We start from the raw sequence: 20,384 nt of genomic DNA on the forward strand, positions 1-20,384 counted from the left end.
TGCACAGAAAGCTGTAAGATTTAAACTTTGTGTAATGACAGTTTTTGTACTCTTGAGGTTAGATTTTAATCATCTTAGTTTGGTTGAAACCATAATATATTTGCCATCACTGAATCATGTTTTTTTTAATATGTAGGCAACAAAATCAGCACTAAGAACTTCTTTTCAATTCTGTCACATGTGACAGAGTTAATTATAGTGGGAACGCTTTACTAAACGTCTGTCTGGTAAATTTAGGTGCATCTCTTCTGTAAATCAGTTCAGAATGTAAAACGCTGTGAAATATTTGAAGCTTTTAAATTGTAGATTTAGATTGAGATGATTGTGGCTCAGTAAATGGAACAACTTACACTGACGTTTCAAATTACATTTTACTTGAGAAAATACGATTTTTTAAATCCAGCAGTCATTGACTCTCCACCAAAAAAGTTGTGATCAAAGTGTATAAACCAAGCATGTTAATGGGAAGTTTAGTGGAAGGAAAAAGTGTGATAGAAAAACGTACTCAAGTAGCAAAGATAAAAACAACCTGAAGAGGATCGTAAACCAAAGTCTATTTATTGGACAAAAGCATCATCACTTTCCCCTTTAGCCAGGAACAAAACCTATGATGTAATTTGGCTCCAGTCACAATCCACATCTTGTAAATCTCCCCCAAACCATTTCACAATTATCTCAAGGTTGCTTCTACACCTTTTTTTTTTCTTTGTTTTTAACCATACATTATTCTTTTACTAAATCCTCCATTAAAATGACTGAACTCTAAATTTCTGGCTCATTTAGCTTATGTGGATTAACCTCTGTGGATGCCGTCAAATCTCCCCATGACGGCGAAAACATTCTGTGTTTACCATATTTTCCGCAATATAAGGCGCACCTTCAATGAATGGCCTATTTTAAAACTTTTTTCATATATAAGGCGCACCGCATTATAAGGCGCATAGAATAGACGCTACAGTAGAGGCTGGAGTTACATTATGCATCCACTAGATGGAGCTGGACTAAAGGGAATATCAACAAAACAGTCCGACTCCGGTCGGCGAGGAGAGCCTTCCGCGACTGGGCCGGGGCGTGGCCAGACGATGGTCACCTTTCTCCGTTCAAGCACAGCATGTTGGTGGAGAACGTGGTGCTAAATGACCTGCAGACGACCTGATTATCAGGTCGGTAGGTAGATAGGTCAGTCAAACTTTATTAACAAACAAGCGTTCTGACAACTATCCCAGCATGCACCGCGCGCTTCTTCTTCTACGGGCGAAAATGAAGTCGGCGGCTGCTTACCGTAGTTGCTAGACCTGTTGTGGCTCAATATTGGTCCATATATAAGGCGCACCGGATTATAAGGCGCACTGTCAGCTTTTGAGGAAATTGAAGGTTTTTAGGTGCGCCTTATAGTGTGGAAAATACAGTAATATCTTTAACAAAGTGAGCCCACAAGACCTTTTAACAAAACTCAATTCTTTATAAATTAGGTATTTGATTTCACTTTGAGATAAAAAAAAAAGTATTTTTGAGTTGAATTTGAAGTAAATTAATATCATTTTTAGAAAAGTTATTTTGGTGTTTTATCAAAATAAACTTGAAATTTGTCAGTGTGCATTTTTTATTTTTTTGAGTTTCTTGTTTTGTAACTAACATTTAATAATTAATTTCCTAAAATAAATGTGTAGTAAATTTACATCATCTTAAGTTCTCCCAGGGTTTCATAATATATTTGTCCAGGTTTCAAGCGAACTCTGAGGTTGACGTATCTGTGAGAACATACATCAGAGCCCGTAGTGCCTCATGTAAATTCTTCTGACATTTGCAGTCATCTGAGCAGCCTGACATTTACACCGTCGTCAGATGAAAAGTCTGTTCCTGGAAACAATCCAAGGACATTTAGGTTCAGTTACCAGCCAGTAGATCTGGTTCAGTTACCAGCCAGTAGATCTGTCACGTTCAAACTGTAATATGGAGATCTACTAGGAAACAGTGCAAATGTCACTTGTCTTGGTTTGGTTCCATCATCCTGTGGGAAAAGACGAGAGATTACGCTTCACGTTTTCAAAAGAGCCATAAATAAATGAAGGTCTTCTTGGACATGATGACAACAAACCACTTGATGATCTTATTTTTTTTATTATCCAGGTAACTTCTAATCAGGTTGAATGTCCCTCGTCTATAAGGCATTTTGTTATATATATTTATATATATATACACACATCACCATATACAATATGTGACTGTAATGTGAAAGGCTACATACATTATTTGGTCATTTAAGTAAATAATGATCAATGAAATTGACAACAATGAGTAACCTCCCATATTTTCAAACACAGTCGTTTTGCTTGTTCATGTGACACTCAAACGTAACAGACCAGACAGCGGAGTTAATGGTGGTAAATAATAAAATATCCTTGTGCCTAACATTTCATTCCCCACTTACACATGCTTCACAAAGTTAACTCTGGGAGTCTGATATTGCATCAAAGAAAGGAAAAGAAAAAAATAATCTCTATTAGATTGTTGCAGCACTCTGGATGCATCTCATGCCAAATGAATGAACAGCTTCCTCTGCTACAGTAACGCTCGCTCGTTAAAAAGCAAACCTTTGCCATTCTGCATTTCAGTTTAAGCACATCACTCTTCTGTGAGAACATTATGTAGTGAAATTATGGACCAGGACTGAAACATTACTACCTAAATTAGAAGTACACCTACTGACTTTTTAAAGGGCAAATATCATCATACTTTAGAGTCATAACAGCCTCTAAAGCCAGACCACTGATGTGGCTCAAGCTGTTGTTTGTGAGCATAAAGTTGATCAGCTTTTTTGTGTTCTCCACATGTAGATTTAGCCACTATAATTAGCTTTAGTTGTGTTAATTGGTTTCTTATTACACCAAATAAAGAAGTGTTTAAGTGTAACTACAACCTGTCTGTATATTAGTATTATAACTTTCTTTCCATCTAGCATTTAGCGTTAGCCTGAAGTGAATTTTTAGGGCCAAACATGTTTCCACAGGAAAACGTAATGTAGACAGAGTTAAAGATTCAAGCATTTAGCGTTAGCTTGAAGTGAATTTTTAGGGACAAACATGTTTCCACAGGAAAACGTAATGTAGACAGAGTTAAAGATTCAGAACAACTTAACAAGTCACATAGCCTGTGTGTGGAGGGAAGAGGAACTTGGACAATCACTACACTTATTAAAGTAAAGTAGGCTACTCTGGAGATAAACAATGCTGGTCAGAATTGGAGCAGAAATTACAACATCTGAATGTGGGCAGAATTTTAGTGTTTCCAACAACTGGCCTTTTCACAAGTGGTAATTTGATGCTGTTGTTTATTACAGGCAGGCTGAACTCCTGACAAAGTGCTTTTAAATCCCTCCACAGTGTGCCAGACAGTTAGGTCTTCAAACCACTGCTCTCAGACAACACTTCTACTAACTCCTCACAATATAACACTTTGACTTTATAAACTTAAACTTTGCTGTCATTACTTTTTGGGGAGAACATTAATTTATGCCCAAGTTTGGCATAAACGTAACATCATGTCTGCTCCTCAGTGCTCACTTTTTTATTTGCAAATGTGATGACATTTGCCCTTTAACTATTTTTTTTTCCGCTAATAGAATCAAACTCTAGATTGTTACCTTCAACATCTTTTCTCTACTTCCTTATGATACAAAACTCATCATCTATAAGCGATGTGTTGCTCCTCAATCATGTACATTGGTAGGCTTAAGACAGATGTACCACTAACCTGAGTAGTGTATTAAATTGCAGCAAGTTGTGTTGAACAGGTGTTACCTTTCTGACAAACTTTCTCATCTGAGCCGAAACAGCCCTTTTCAGACTTTTACAATTAATAATTACTCAGCTGCAAGCAACATTAGAAACAAATTGGCCATGTTGTTTTTCTTTTACATCTTATTTTGTTTTTTAAAGGTACCCCACAAAAAAAACAAAAACAAAAAAAAAACAATAGCACTCTTGAACAATTAATGTTCAATAGAAAATGAGGTATGTTTCTTTTCGCGTTAGTGCATATTTATGTAACAGTGCAAAACCAATCGCAAAAAAATATATACATGTGTTCCACGATCACCTTGTCAAAATACTAATTTTACAGCATTTACCCCACCGTCACTTTTACAAAGCATACAAGAATCCACTATGAGACACAGAACACACAATATCCCTCTGATTATTTCATCATAAGAACCCAGGATGAAGCAAACACTTGAAACGTCAGATTCAGGTAATAGTGACCAGGAATATCAAGCTAAAGCAAGGAAGTATGTTTGTAATAATGTCACTTCACACGTTCAAACCGACATAAAACAATCCAGATTTCCCTTAGTCCTGTTTCGTTGCTCTAAACCCACTGGAATGTTTAATAACGTGTTCAGCTAATTGGCCGAGACACATGAAGAAAAAAAAAAAAAACAACCTCAAAACAATTACGTTTGCACAAAAAAAACTAAACAAACAAACAAAAAAAATTCTATGAAAAGTGCGCACACCTAATGTTATTTAAGCCTGTGGTCTTTATTTGGGCAGCCAGTTCATTGGTTTTAGTGTGTGGATCAAAACTTAAGAGTGACATGTTCAATTCTTCAAAGTGTCAAAAGTTCTGCGTTTATACATATACAAGTACTAAAAAGCCGTGACTGAGAAAGCGACTGCAGGCCGAGGAACTGTGCCGTTAAAAAGCGTACGCGCTAGAAAAGACACGTGAGGATATGTCCCTTGGTAAAAAAAGGGCCTGAGAGTAGTTCTGTTGTGGAAAATATGTATGGATTGTCTCAGAAACACAGCCAACAGCGTGCCACCACACAGAGCTCATAAAAACAAAAAAAACAAAGGTTTCCCCACACAGTCGGGTCGCCTGCTGCCTTCGTCTAATCCTCCTGTCCTAATAGAGAATCTGTTTTCAATCAAGAAAATAACAGACCGTTTCACAAGCGCTGCAAAGACCCTCTGTGACGACAGAGCGCTCGCGTCAAGGCATCCAGCTGGAATGTATACATAGAAAAATGTCTCTGGAGGCAGTCCCAAGGTGCGATAATGGCACAAACAACCAGCTAAACCCCGTCAAACGATCGCAACAGGTTAAACATGCACATCACGTGGTTGAATGCTCAGCATTGCAGAGAAATGCTTCCAAACTGAAACACGATGCCAAAGAATTTCAGCGTGGAGAATTACGCACCCTGTTCCTCCCGTGACTGCTCTGTTTGTGAATTTCAACACTTAGGCCTAAACTCTACAAATCTTACACATAATCAGTCCTAAGAAATGCTGCAGAGCAAAGTCATGCAAAGAAGGGGAAATGTGACACAAAGCCAGCTGGATGAATCTGAAACCGAGTCGGCTGTCAGTGCTGCAGTCTGAGCTGAAACGTCTGCCTGATCCAATCACACATCTGGATTTAAACCCGGGTTTGTTTCATTCACGTCCACAAATTACAACTTTAATTGTAGTAATTTAGAAAAATACAGCATTTACTCTATTTTGCTGATTCTTTTTCACAGCCTGGTTGCAGAGCAACACCAGAGCTAAAGCAAAAAAATATATATAAAAAATTATGTTTGTAGTAAGAACATATGTTTATTGTTCTTACTGAAATGATGAGTTATTGAGAAACTGAGGATTGGGTTTCGATTGGATGGAAGCCAAAATGATCAAATTTACCAAAAATAAAATCTTATAATATGTCACATTCGTGTAATAAACATTACAGTAATGTAATGTTTTGAATTACATTACTGACATAAATAATTATCTATAATCATTAATCCATTGAGATTGTTTGTTGCTCTGATTATAGAAACTTTTCTGCAAGGGTCACGGTTCTGTATTTGTAGAAAAAAGATTATGTGATACTTTAGAAATGTTTTTTTTAAAGAAAAAACATAATTACTCTAAGTAATTAGATTCTTTGTACTGACTGATTACTGGGGCCCGGAGGAAATAGCAGGATCGTTTCGTTATCGGTCAGAGTCATCAGGAAAGGCCCAGCATCTCGTCAGGAAGCCGACGTCCAGACAGAAAAACGAGAAGAGCCTTTTGCACTCAAACTAAAAACTAAAACCTAATCTGTGAAAGACGGTGTAGCTCACCTACAACAAAACAGAGTATTTCCAAGCTGAAACTCGTCAGAACCACGGTGCTGAGTGAACGCACGCCACACACTGTCACATCATGCAAAGCACTCGTTCACATTCGGACAGAGCAGAATACAACGATGCCATACTCTGGTAAGGCAAATCTGAACAGAGCGAGCTGTGGTCATAACGTCTTATTACACAGCTACAGTGTCTGGCAGCTATCTGGCATTATTAACCCTTAGTGTGCAGTGTTTCAGAAGGGACACAAGTGGTGCAAGAGCTGATTCCCAACAGGCAAGATCAAAATAAAATCCCTTTTCGGCTTACAAAACAAAAAAATACTCCCAAAAAGCTACCTGTGTAACTGATAAATAAACAAAACTTGTATCTTGGCATCAACAGCTTACTTAATAATAATAATAATAAAAAAAAGCAAATCTTTCAAACTATGTTTTGTAAATATTGCTGCCTACAAAAAAGCTTATAAGCTGCACGAGTGAAAAACGAAATGAAATAAGTTGCGTTTGAAAAAAAAAAAACAAAAACAAACAAAAAAAAAAGTGTGGATTTTTATCGTTTTCTATAAAACACACCGCCCGCCCCAGGTAAATTTGAACCTGCGGCGCGTATCAGCGGTGCAGCGAGCGACTTGTAACAAAGTTTGGCCAGCTCTGTGAAAGACCAGTTGCTGTAGCTGTAGTGTCCCTTCCTCCGACGCTCAGGCTCCACTGAGGATTGAGGAAAACAGGCACCAGTGGCTTTTGGGAACAACCAGTCCTCTGTTAGTAACGTCTCTCCGTCGTTGTCGTCCTGTGGCGGCCGCACGCCGTCTGTCCGGTTCGCAGGGAGACCGGTGCCGTCTCTTTCACACAGATAAGAAAACGCACACATACGCACGCTCACACGCTGTGTGTTACAAAATAACACACTTGTCTTTTTCTTTCGATTCCTTCTTGGCTTTGCGCTCCCCACCTGATGACTGTTTTCCCGGGCTGGATGTGGAACCGCCTGCAGGTGCGGCGCCGGCCCCAGGTGCTGCTGCTGCTGCTGCGCTTGCTGGAGCTCCTCCTCTGTCCACCTCACTTCCTTCAACCGGCTCCTGCGCAGACAGGAGAGCGCAGGTTTACAGATTTAGAAGCAGATTTAATTTAACTTAATAAAAAAAGAACTAAAGGTGGTTTGTGACTTTAAGCTCAAGCAAACTTACGTTTGAGCTTAAGGTTAGGTAGATTACGAAAATAATTCAAAAGCACACTATGGGTAATCTAAAATACGTTTCCTAACATTTTTAATTCCCAACAAATTTTAAATTGTGAAACTAAAAGCATCTAATTCATACGTTACACATCTGTTCACACCAAATCAAAATCTTTGATACAAACATGGAGTTAGACTCAAGAACCCAGCTGTAAATTGATTAAATCCCACATTCGGTGCAGCTTCATCAGTTCCTCCCTCCCATCTCCGTCTCCCTGGAGCCTCCTGCCATCTCTACCTGTGCTTGTGCCTGTGCAGCCGCTGCAGCCGCTGCTTGCTCCTGCTCTTGCTCCTGGTAGTATTGCGACGCTCGTCGGTCCTCCTCCTCCTGAAGCTTCTTGGCCAGCTCCAGGTCACTGATGCCTTCGGGGAGCTGCTCCCACTGCAGGTCCTGGCTTTGCTGCTCCTGCTGCAGGGAGAGCGCCATCAGATAGTCCTAAAAAAAACAAACAAACAGAAGCATAAACTTACTTTATGTTTTCTACAAATACACCGTGTAATGTGTGTCATATCTGCTGCAAACAAAAGATTTTTGGTCCCATTATTTCTTTTGGGAAGTAACAGGGCAATAATAGACAAATATTTCATATTTTTATTTCGCGTGACTTATTTATTGTATGTATTTATTAGGAAATGTATTAAATAGCCAGTAGTTATGGGTCCTATATGGTAGTAGAACTGCAGATGATATTACTTATGTTTGTGTAATGATTCTCCAATTCACACTCTGCTTTTTTCTGTCTCTGAATGCTGTTGGTTTGCTACTGATTCAGAATTCAAGTTTTTACTCAGTTATCCTTGTAAATACTTGACAAACTCCTGGTTAGGTTTTCACGAGTCGGGCCGGAACCGATCAGACCTGGTCTATCTGATCCTGCTGTCCACGGTAGACCGTCTCTGGATCGGACGGAGGCCGCAACCTGAACTCTGAATCACAGAAGTTTCCGTCTCCATCCACGTTGTGCAGACTCTCCCAGACGACCTTCTCCTCCGTCAGGAAGCCCTGGTCTGTAACCAGAAGGTACAGCTGACCCTGGGAAGAAATTGGAGCCAAAGTGGTTAGAAATACTCCAGAATGCCGTCATTTATTTTTCTACTGACTGTACAGACACATACAGTTTCCAAAAAGTGATTAGAAGAGCACAAAGCGGTCCTGAAGCTTTGTGCGACTGTTATCGTAACATACACACACACACCGTGCTTTGCTTGCGCTGGAAACAACTGCAGAGCCACTTCCCTCCTGTAGATAACAGGAAAGGTCTGTTGCAACCGCAGATGTGTCAAGCTAGCTGGGAACCGTTACAGATGGGACACATGTTTCTGGAAATTGGTCTAAATATTAGTCACTCTCTGGGTCCCAGCTGCACATCAGAGCAGAACACTCATCACTTTTACAGTTTATAGTAGCATTGATAACATACCAGACAACTTCAGTGGAAGAAAGAAACATGAGAAAGAGGAAAACTTGCTAACTTACGCTACACGTCCGACAGAAGCCTCCTAAATAAGCCTTCAGTTATCAGTGCAGGTGGATACATTTTTATTACACTGACAAAGAGATGAGGTGAGCAGATAAATTAACGTTTACAAGTATCCATATGACGACCCGGGAAAAGGCACAACACAACTGGACCAACCTGAACACAACCTGAACAAACCATCATATGTCTGACCCACAGTACTGTGAAAAAGTTTCAGAGCATGAAAACAATGTAATGTCAGACAATGCTAACTTGAGTAAAAGCAAAATGTTGTTTATAAATGCTAAGCTAACTTATTAAGGGCAGGAATGCATCCAAACTAAGTAACTGCCCCTAAAGTGGTTGTGCCACCCAAGCTTTCCTACTAACTTACTGTAATTAATTTATTCCGGTTACTTTGTGAAATATATCTCTTGATTTGAAACATGTGGAAAATACAAGCGTTAAAGGGAAAGAAAACACTCACTTTGTGTCCGTTTAGCAGTCCACTAATCCCAACCTAAACGCCAAACTGTCACCACAGGTTGTATCCAAATAAGTTGCTGGCACTTGTTTACCTTGTATTTGATCATGGTGCTGAAGTGGTTGTTCCTGAAAAAGACACAGAGCTCTCCCTCCTGCACAGTGGAGGTGAGCTCACACAAGCCGTGGTACGTCAGCTGAGTGGCCGTACTGCTGAGAAACTGCTCTGCCACGATGCCTGTGACGAAACACAGAGGAAAGCACACAGTCTTAAAAATCACAAGAAATCTGTAATATATTAAATATTTTTGTTTTGATCATTTAAGATGATATAGCAGACTAGTCTACACACAGTCCAATTACTTACTAATAAACACTTTATAGTGTCAGCAGTGCAAATTTACAGAATACAAAGACGTTTATTTTAACAGTTTAGATAAGCAGCAAATATGAACACAGAAAAGAATAAATACAATACTTTTCCATACTCTATTTTCCTTTTCTATATTTATCTAGACCAGCGGTGCCCAAAGTCGGTCCTGAAAGGACACATCCTGCCTGTTTTATTCTATCCCTGCTGGTATCAACAACCTCCTCAGCATGTCAATGTTCTTCTTAGGCCTCTAATGAGCCATTATTGGATCCAGGTGTTAAACCAGGGAGAGAACTAGAACATGCAGGATGCCGGACCAACTTCGGACACCACTGATCTGGACTCTATTTCAAAATACTTTAAGATTCAAGTTTCCAAACTGAGTAGGAGCCCTCTACAGAAATGAACTGCAAATGGCCATGAAAGAAAAAAAATCACAGCCTGTTCACTAGAACCAAACCTTTTACTTGTGTGGAACCCAGTCAGGAAAGAGTCACTCTCTCCCCTAACAAGTTGCTATAATCCCATTTGAAGGGATTTGCCAAAGTTTAAGTGATGGGTACCTTCAATGCTACATTAGTCATCAAAGGAAGGACCAGAAATGTGGAACGACAATAGAAAAGAGGAAGCATCTTTTATCGGTACGTCGCCGACTAAGCATCAAAATGTTTTCTTTCAGTCCTGCTGGGAGCGACTTGAGCTGAATGAGCAAATATCTGGTAGAAAACTTCTGATGTTGGCAAAGAAAACAAAGAGCAAAATAAATATTTTAAAAGTCACATAAGGATCTATTACATTAGGCCTGCACTTCTATGCAGAGTGTTTCTGCGTGGAGTAAAGCCAAGAGATAGAGAGTCAGAAAGTGGCCAGGAAGCAAGTGTTCACCTTCCCCTGCCAGCTCGCTGTTGTCTGACTGTTTGCAGGATATTATCTTCTCCACCAGCTGGTTGTAGCTGCAGTTGCCCACTGCCTTCACAATGTCGTGCATCTGCAAACACAGATAATAAAAAGGAAGCGTGAGAAAAGACCTTCAGCAAAAACAAGGATGCCAACCAACGGGCGTTAAAAAGCTGCTTTATGGAAGATTTAGGAAAGAAACGCTAAACAAACGCTTAAATGTTTTTACTTTGCTAGATTTAATCTGAGGTCCTCAAACTTTACTTATTTACTCCTGAAGGCTTTTATTTCATCCAGCTATAGACGCTGCAGGTGATATTAAAACCTACTGGTGTTTAATTAGATAATTGTTAGGATGTAAAGTAACTTGCTGGGGAAGAAAAGTACATAAATTCAGATTAGCATCTGGTCTGAACTACGGACTATGTACCATCTTTAACTTTGTATTTTAATGGCAGATTTAGCTTGAAATCAATAAAAAAAGTGGATTATGTGCAACCTGTGTGTTATCTCCTAAGAACATGACTTTCAGTAATACATTTTTATTATTATGACATTCTATTATTAATTGCAAAAGATTTGCTGCAGTGTTCACTTTTTAAAGATCTGGTGCTCTGTGTTAACATTTTCTTTTCCTCTTCATCTTTTACTGTCGTGAACAATTCACCATTAATTCGTTAGCAGCGCACTAGATCTTGAAGAACACCCAGAGGTCTTTGGGTTGGAGTTCAGGAGCGAAAAGATCGGCCGCACCTGGGGGTCAACAAGCCAGCCGTGGTAAAGAGGGATGTCGAGAAGGTCGAACACAATGCATTCTGGGGTGTACTCAAACACTCGCACGCCTGTGAACTTCACGTTTACGTCCAGACCCGTCTGCAGCTTGTGCAGCACCGCCATGGCGTCGCTCATGTTCTGAAAAAGAAACAGAAAAAAAGAACAGAAATTAATAAAGATTTTCAAAAGCAGGTATGTTAACTAAACACGTCCGAGCAAAGAAACCGCTTTTTTATTTATTTGTTTTCATTTTTTCAGCCGAGTGAGGCCTTGTAAAAGTGAAAATTACACATAAAAGTCTTTCAAATCTACATAATTTGCAGAAATTAATAAGTAAAACTTGTGAAGGAGGAAGTGAGGAAGGATTTTTTTCGGTTAAGTTTTTAATTTATTCTTTTTTCAATATATGCTCTTGCTACCGAGCACATTAAAACATATATGAGGAAAATATATCTTTTTAATTAGTGGCCAAACACTTTACATTTAACTAGAATTTATCCCTTATTTTTTTTATTTAGAACACCACATTTTAGCGGACCTCCGTGATCTGCAAACACAAAAGCGTCACACCTGAGAACCCACAGAAACCCACTCGTTGTTGTTTTCACGCCCAGAGCAAAATGTCCCAGCTGGCTCCGGCTGAACCCTGAGGTCCAGACCGGGCCTGCAGCTGATCCCTGACAGCCCAATGTCCACTGATTCAACTTTACAGAAGGCACACTCAAGAGGAATGACCCCGACGCCTCAAGTATGCAGAAAGCATGTCTGGTTTTTAAGATGGATGAAACGGATTAAGTCATTATATAGTTTTGTACAATGAAGATTGAGAACTACTCAGTTTTTGAAGCTTCTTACAAAATCATCATAAATTAGTAATAGAAGTGTCACATAACTTCTTGTTCAACTAAAATGCGATTGAGTTTAATGAGTCTTATATTATTGTGAGCTCGTTAAAATGATGTTTCAAACAGATATTTACTGAAACAGACTCAGCAACTAATATTTCATATTTAGCTCAGAAGCATCAGGTGCTGCACAGATCCCATATTGATATACAGTCCATAGATCTTATATTCCGGATTTCTTTCTACTTTCTAGTTTTGAGAGATCAGCTGATTAGTGCTGAATCATCCCGGCTCAACATGGACGCACTTCAACACAGCTATATTAGCACCTAAAGCTTTCTCAGGTTCTTCTCCAGTTTGAAAGTCAAGGCCTTACTCCCCATACTGTTTCTCAACTACGATAAGTTTCCAGTGACATTTTCTACAATAGCTGCTTTTCTGATCCTTATTGTCCTAGTTAAAACAATCCCATGTAAACTGAGAATCAGTTCTCACATTAAATCATCACTTATAAAAGAGCACACCGTTATGGCCACATGCCTCTTAAGTCTCCCTGTTTTGCAGCAAAAACAGCTGCAGTCGCGGCATGAACTGAACGAGCCGCCCTGAATGTGTGCGGTCATATCTGGGTCCAAGATGTCAGCAGCAGCAGATCCTTTAAATCACGGGAGATGTGAGTTGGGGCAGCGATGGGTCGGACTTGTTTATCCGGCACATTCCCCAGATGCTCGATTGGATTGACGCATGGGGAATTTGGAGGTCAAGTCAACATGTCAAACTCGTTGTGCTCCTCAGACTATTCCTGAACCGTTTTTTGCTTTGTGTCAGGGAGAATTAGCTTGCAAGCAAAAGGCCAAAGCTATCATCCACCCTCAGTGCTCTGAGGGTTTGTCCCCCATATTCAACAAGCTGAGATGAACTGTGCATTCTCACAGCTTTCTGACAGAACCAGCATTAACTACTTCAGCAACCCGAGCCCAACGTTGCTTCCCATATGTATCAATTAGACTAGCAGAATGAGCTTTGACCATGACCCTGTTACCCGTCCGCTATTTCCTTCCTTGGACCACGTTTGATCAATACTGATCAATACTGTAATGGGATAGCAACTCATTAGCAGCTGAAAAGACCATTAGATCAAAAACCTCGCCTAAAAGACTAACCCAAATACATTTTGCTGGGCGAAATTGCCCCGAATACACACGTCTTGAATGCATACATCCTGTATTGATACGTTGTGATAAAACGTCATCTGGTGCTGAAGTGTGGAGTGCTTGATAGAACAAATGTGAGCGTTTACCGTCCAAGCAAGCAGAAGGACATTCATGATTGGGTCCGTTCTCGATTTGAGTGCTGATCGGCGCGTTTACAGCGTTGTGAGAGTCAACTTCTCACCATCAGAAATAGGAAACTTTCACTGTTTTGTGGAAAACATTATGGCTGCAACTAATGATTATTTTAGTCATGGATTATTTGATCAATTGTTCAGGTAAAACAAACTGGCACATTCTGTAGAGTTTTCATAAAGTTTAAATAACCAAATAATTTATTTATTTTTGTAAATAAGAAAATATCATTGTGTTGCTTAAAATGCAACAAAATAGCATTCCTGTAATGGATGCTTGATCATTTGTAGCAAAGGTTGCATCTTCAGCTAAACAATACTTCTAACATCAATATGTGAAAAGCTCGGGCCTTTCTTTCACTGTGGCTAACCATAGCTATAGTGCAAAGCTGATATATTTTGATATATATATATATTTTTTAACATAATTTAAAGCAGGTGAAGCTAAAACTAGGCTTTTTGAGGCGTTTTTGGTAAAACATTTTTACAGACAAAGACGGTTTTTCATCTTAAATGCAAAATGTATAGATTTTGTTGAAGTTTTGACTTAGTTACTGCTTTGAGTGTGTTGTTATTACAACATTTGGCCTTATTCACACATCAATACATCAATCTAATTCCATGCTTTTGAAGTTGATATAACTAAATTTCCATGCAGCTGGCCCATTTCCAATATATTGTGAATTTTTATAGTTAGTTTATTGTAATAGTTTAAGTGAGACTGCTCATGCACACCATGAACCCAACTCCAACAGCAGATCAATCCGTTTCTCTCCACACAGTGAAACTGTTCCTTCATACGGATTTGATGAACGACGCTGCTTTTATTCTTTTTACTGAATCTTTAACGTTTTCCCCTTACGTGATTCCCATTGTATCTTACCATAAACCCCCCGGCCCCCGTCTGTGAACTCACTTTGACACAAATGGTGGGATATCGTGTATTTTGAAATAAAAAGCAGGATTATTTAACAGTCGTGTGCAAAACTCCACACTGCAAGGAGCGATTACGCACTGGGAATAAAAGAAAAACACTGTTTCCTAAATACGTTAGCCTGTTTCTTCCAGTGACTGAACAGTCATCATGGATGAATCACCTTGTTGAGCCGGGTCCAGTGAGACAAAACCGAACTAAACTACACGCTCACTTCCTCTGCTCTCCTCGGTAAATATTTAACAAAAGCTAAAGAGCAACCAGGCAACTGCTATTTTAATCCAAACTCAGTCACGTGACGGATGAGATTTTTTTTTTTTTGTTCAAGCTGAAGTTATAAATAGAACTACTTCTGTTATAGTGTTTGCTTTTCCACAGAAGAGTGAAAACTTGTGTTTTACAGCTCATTAGAAAGTCACAAAATATTCCCGCCCAACATGTCAGGAGGACAATCCAATTTGTTTGACCGACATTCCTGTTTCCCTGAGGTCTGCCCGCAGCACTGTCCGAATGCTCTGTGTGAACTAACCGCACCGCTGACAGATGGCCAACGGACATGACGACACCCACATGTAAAACAGCTCCCCGACCCGTCATTAGACAACCATAATAACAAGGCAGCCTGAAGTCAGGCCCCTCCCTTACTATAGCTCCGCATGCTGAGGGCCACCGCCGATTTATTTAAGAGATTCCGTTCCACCTCGGCTTAAATTTAGAAAGCCCGAGCTTCCAAGAGGAAACTGCACATTACTTTTAGTCGTCTGTAACTGACGGGCTTGAAATCATTCACAGATGTGCTCCAGCGCTGCCACGCAAGAGGGGGAAAAAAGGCGGGGCCCCTCCCACACCGTAGGCAGGCCGCCACAGAGATGGGAGGAAGCGAGAAGCTGGAGCTCCATCTCTAAGTGCCTTTCATGGTAAGCCAAACACACAAGCACACAAACACACACACACACGCACACACTCTCAGTAATAGCTGGTAGCTGAACCCAGCCATGCGTCTCCAAGCATCCACCACTATGTGAAACAACACAATCTGACACTACTAACCCCTGTTGTTCCCCGAGACTTGCAAGAGTCGTCTTATGTAACCTGCAGAGGAGCAGGAAGACGCTCCGCTGCAGCTTCACACGGCCTCCAATCAGCTCCTGCTTATTTCCATGTTCCTGAGCGGCCGCTGACCCAGGCTCGCTCCATGCAAATGTGCAGACCCGCATTGTTTTGAGCATACAGCTACATCGGACCAATCACTTTGTTGTACGCATAGGGAAATATTTAAGGGAGAACATGAAAATAGCTCGGATACTCTGAGTGCATCAGTGACACGAAACAAAAGCAAAGCAGCTCGAGATGCACCAACATCAGCCTTAAAATCAGCTTTTTTTAGTCAAATACTAAATTATTTTTCCCTATTCAATAAATGCATCAAAACTAATAACCTCCACTATTTTTAGTCAATAAATGCAACAACCAACATCATTTACTTCCATGCACTTAAATAGAAATCAGATAACGGTTAGGGCTTATGCTTTGAAGTGTAAATGGGCATAATGCTGTAAATCTTTCATGTTGTTAGTTTTATAACTACTACTACCTCTATTAAAGGACTCGCAGTATGTTTGTTTTTCTTTTTTTTGCATTATAATTTTTAGAAAAAAAAAAATCTGAATGGATCAAAAAAATTTATCCATTCAGAGAAAAGCGGTTTGCATTTTCATCTTAAATGCAAAATGTATAGATTTTATTGTGCCTTATAACTGTAGTTTGTCCAGTTATAAGGCACAAACTGCAGTTATAAGGCAGATCTTACTTGTTCATAGTTCAGCCGCTGAACCTCTGATATCTCCTTAGGTTTGGTTTCCAGGATGTAGTCGCCTGCAAAAGAAAAAGTCAACAGATGCTGATTCAATCTTGACTGACACTCAAGAAAATCATTTGTTTAGGAGCAGAATCTGTTCGATGCTTCGGATTGTTTATCATGCTAGTTGGCGGTTGCGCACTTTAAAGGCACAAGTATGTCGCATTGGACAGCCGTTTCCCAAGGAAGCATTCAGGCTCAAATGCGGTTCTCTATAGAGCCATATCAGCTAAGCTTTGCGTCAGGATGGCTTTTACATCGGTAATTTCCACGAGATCACCTAGCTAACAGCAGCACGCAATCATCTCACAGAATCTCCTTTCACATTGCTTCAGCCAGCTCCTTCCAAATATCTGGTGTGAGCATGCTTCGTGACATCTCACTGAGAGTCATTAATTTAATTAGGAGTTGGCAAAAGCATCACACTGCACTGTCAACTCATGCTTTTCCAGAGAATTACTCAGATGAATACCATACACCTCCAGTCATCAAATCCACATGGCTGAAAACATCTGTGCATGGAAAAAATCGCTAACATTGGAATCTCACTCACTCAGGCACCTAGAAGGAGAAGAGTACCCTGAGAGTAGCAACCAGTACGGAAAAAGAGGCTACTTACTTCAAGAGAGTTAAACTTGCACATCACCAACTAAACAGAAATAAATCTGTTGCATCAGTAAAGCTAATGAACTCTAGCTGTGTTAAGCAACAGGAGCTTTTATTTCACAAGATGTTTGAACAGACCCATGGACTCGTCTTTTTTCAGGCCGTCACCAAAGATACAGATTTTACTAGGGGAGAATTATATCCCTTCCTCCTGAGTCTCTGGGGCGACAGGAGAGGTTAGAAGTAATCCAGAAGTTTCTGAAAGCTACTAAAGTCTTTGTGTAAAGTACAGTAAATAAATGCAAATATTTCCGCCCTCTTGCAAAAACAAATCCTCACATTTGGTGGAGAAATTAAAACCACGGATAGCTCTCCACAGTCACACCAGTTTTCTCCAGGGAGATTCATAGAGATGAGTCATGTTAGCTAGCTAAAGGACACAAACAAGTCAGGGAAAAAATATGCTGCTGAATTATTAAAAACGCTTCATTTATTAAAATATATTGTACTCCTAACGCTGGAAGAAAACATTGGCAGAAACGCAGCTGTTTAGACACGACTCCTGGACACCGAAAACTGTTTTAGTAAAGAGGGGCAGGACACTGCCAGGCAGAAGACATGGCTCCAATTTCCCTTACAGCAGCAGAAGAAGTTCATGGGGGGATTCCCCCGCTGCGGTTGCTTCCTCTGTCGACTCTGGAATATTGAACTGTGCGACTCCTTAATATCCCTGAGGGGAATAAAGTTGTTCCTCTGGATGGACAGTGAGGATACGTAAATAAATAAATACATACATAGTTGAGTCAGATGACCAACTTGTGCCTTTAAAGTGCGCAACCGCCAACTAGTATGAGCATGAAACATGAGAATATTCACCAGGATGTTGAAACATATTGGCAGGGAGTTCGTGGACAACTGAGAATATAAGTATGTGATCGTGCAGGCTACACTTTGGCCCCCAAAAAACCTACAGTGAGCTAATTGTGCAAAACGTTCCTCAAAGATGTTTTGCACAGGGCAAACAGAATAAGCCCGGTTTCAGTGACATTACCTGGATTAAAAAAAATAGAGATGCACCAATCAGACTCTTCTGGGCAGGTAAACGCTTTACGATTTCTAAGTGGTTTGATTGATTCCAATTTTTGTTTCCTCTTAGACTAAAACAAATAAAAGATGCAACAACAAAAAAATTTACTAGAATCTGAATTCTCAGTATTTGACCTCCCAATCAAGTGGCTGATCCTCACACTAATTCTGGTACTTCTCTAGCTGTTTGCGCTACATAGTTGACAAATTATGTACAGATCTTTAAGTTCAAATTGTGCTTCATCTCGTTGAGGCGCTGAGGATGGCCCAGTTTCTGATTTCATACTATTTGACCTGCCAATCACTGATCAGAGATGATCAAGAGAAAACTGGCCAACTCTGATCTCTGGGGGGGTTGACTGGCGCATCTCTACATAAAAGATTCAACAAGGCATTTTTTTCTAATTCTTTGGAGCAACAAATATGTTGATCTTCAGTAACATAGCTGCAAACACTTACCAAGATACTCCATCAGTTGCTCAGCAGTTATAATTTCCATCATAGGTGGTATTTTAACCTGAAAGAGAAGAATGTACACCAGCTGTTCATGATTTCCTGCACATTACATAAAAAAATCTCGCCTAAAAGACTAACCCAAATACGTTTTGCTGGGCGAAATTGCACCGAATACACACGTCTTGAATGCATACATCCTGTATTGATATGTTGTAATAAAACGTCATCTGGTGCTGAAGTGTGGAGTGCTTGATAGAACAAATGTGAGCGTTTACCTTCCAAGCAAGCAGAAGAACATTCATGATTGCCAGTAATGGACAGGGTCCATTCTCGTTTTGAGTGATGATCGGCGTGTTTTCCTCCCTCCATTTGATCCACTTAATGTGGTATATGGACTGGCCAGCGGCTCGGTCCTTGGCGCAGGAGGTCTTTGTCCCGTCGGAGGCGTACTCGCTCTGCAAGGCCAAGGCCAGTCCCCTGTCGTCCAGTCCCTCCGAGCTTGGACACGAGTTGAGATTGGAGAACGACTCGAGTGAATCTATGCTCCGGGACTCTCCACCGAGGCTGGGGTCGGGGTCACTCCCACTCGGCAGTCCTTCCGATAAGGTGTGATCGGACTGTCCAGATTTGCCGTCCGCTGCGTTCGCGCTGTCCGGACACAGAGCAGTCGGTTTGGCAAGTTTTGCCTGCTCACTTTCTCCACAGGCTGGAAGCTCAGCCTTCGCATGTATGCTGTCTCCAGCGGGAGATGAGGACAGGCTGTCGGCTTTGTTGTTTACTAACTTTGAGGCACCTCCCTGGCTGTCTTCTGCTACCTGCTCCGAGTCATGTCCCATCCCGTTACTAACCTGGTCCTCGCACCTCAACAGCGACGGGCTCGCCTCGGCGTTCTCCTCCGGATCCTCCTGCACAGGGGGGACTTCGATAACCTCCGGCACTGCGCTCTGCACACATCCATCGCAGCTCGGAGAACTAGCATTTGAGGCGCTGGTATCACAAGGAACGTTATCCAAAGTACTGAGGGGAGCTTCACTATTCTTTAATTTGTCGACTGCTCCTCTCACTTCGCCCGCGACCGAAACCTCGCCCATTTCGCCCGCAATAGAGCCACACACAGCGGTCACCTCAGTGTCTCGATGCAGGTTTGCATTTTTCTCCATTTCGGTTTAAAGGCTATCGACAGATTTTTTTTAGCAACACTGCAACGGTAGCTTCAGCCTCGACGACGCCATGACAACTCTGCAAGTGACGTCATCAGAGTAGAAAACCAACGACTGGGTGATGCGTTCAGTTCCGCTCGTATTCTGCAAACTCGCTACTGTTAGTTCGGATGCTACATACCCATCGTGTGAACTCTAAATAAACGTGTTACGTTTCGACGTGTTATTTTCAAACAGAAATATGATATTAAAGTATGAGGTTTAATTAGCCACGTGTCGGCCCATTAAAGCTGCTGGCTGCATGCCGAAGAATATTGTGTGCCCATTTTGTGACTCCACTCTAATGTAACATTACAGGAGCTTCGTGTGCTGTTCAAGTTCACTGGTTGCATGTGAAGCAAAAATAGTGGCAAGCAACTCAAGCATAGACTGAATGAAAAGAGCTGCCCTGAATGTATAGGACATACACANCCCTCTACAGAAATGAACTGCAAATGGCCATGAAAGAAAAAAAATCACAGCCTGTTCACTAGAACCAAACCTTTTACTTGTGTGGAACCCAGTCAGGAAAGAGTCACTCTCTCCCCTAACAAGTTGCTATAATCCCATTTGAAGGGATTTGCCAAAGTTTAAGTGATGGGTACCTTCAATGCTACATTAGTCATCAAAGGAAGGACCAGAAATGTGGAACGACAATAGAAAAGAGGAAGCATCTTTTATCGGTACGTCGTCGACTAAGCATCAAAA

The 20,384-nt window shown here is 40.7% G+C and overlaps 1 protein-coding gene across 1 annotated transcript; it reads right to left on the bottom strand.

Moving 5' to 3' along the window:
• Nucleotides 1-3,612: 3,612 nt before the first annotated feature.
• On the bottom strand, nucleotides 3,613-19,734 carry LOC103150740 (protein FAM63B-like). Its single transcript, XM_007570470.2, has 9 exons — nucleotides 18,753-19,734; nucleotides 18,481-18,538; nucleotides 16,282-16,346; nucleotides 11,327-11,485; nucleotides 10,562-10,664; nucleotides 9,399-9,541; nucleotides 8,220-8,393; nucleotides 7,599-7,796; nucleotides 3,613-7,202 (listed from the first exon to the last, which is right to left on the bottom strand). Exons 1-9 carry the CDS (start codon nucleotides 19,635-19,637, stop codon nucleotides 7,017-7,019), a joined length of 1,971 nt encoding a protein of 656 aa, XP_007570532.1. The 5' UTR covers nucleotides 19,638-19,734; the 3' UTR covers nucleotides 3,613-7,016.
• Between the last annotated feature and the right edge of the window lie 650 nt (nucleotides 19,735-20,384).

The sequence above is a fragment of the Poecilia formosa genome, unplaced genomic scaffold (assembly GCF_000485575.1).
Source record: "Poecilia formosa unplaced genomic scaffold, Poecilia_formosa-5.1.2 Scaffold261, whole genome shotgun sequence".
Classification (NCBI taxonomy): Eukaryota; Metazoa; Chordata; class Actinopteri; order Cyprinodontiformes; family Poeciliidae; genus Poecilia; species Poecilia formosa.

Coding starts and splice junctions, on each gene's coding strand:
- LOC103150740 (XM_007570470.2), bottom strand. CDS start 19,637: ATGGAGAAAAATGCAAACCTGCATCGAGACACTGAGGTGACCGCTGTG. Junction 10,665..11,326: donor GCTGGCTTGTTGACCCCCAG/GTGCGGCCGATC, acceptor CTGTGTTTGCAG/ATGCACGACATTGTGAAGGC. Junction 7,203..7,598: donor CTGCACAGGCACAAGCACAG/GTAGAGATGGCA, acceptor CTGTCTGCGCAG/GAGCCGGTTGAAGGAAGTGA.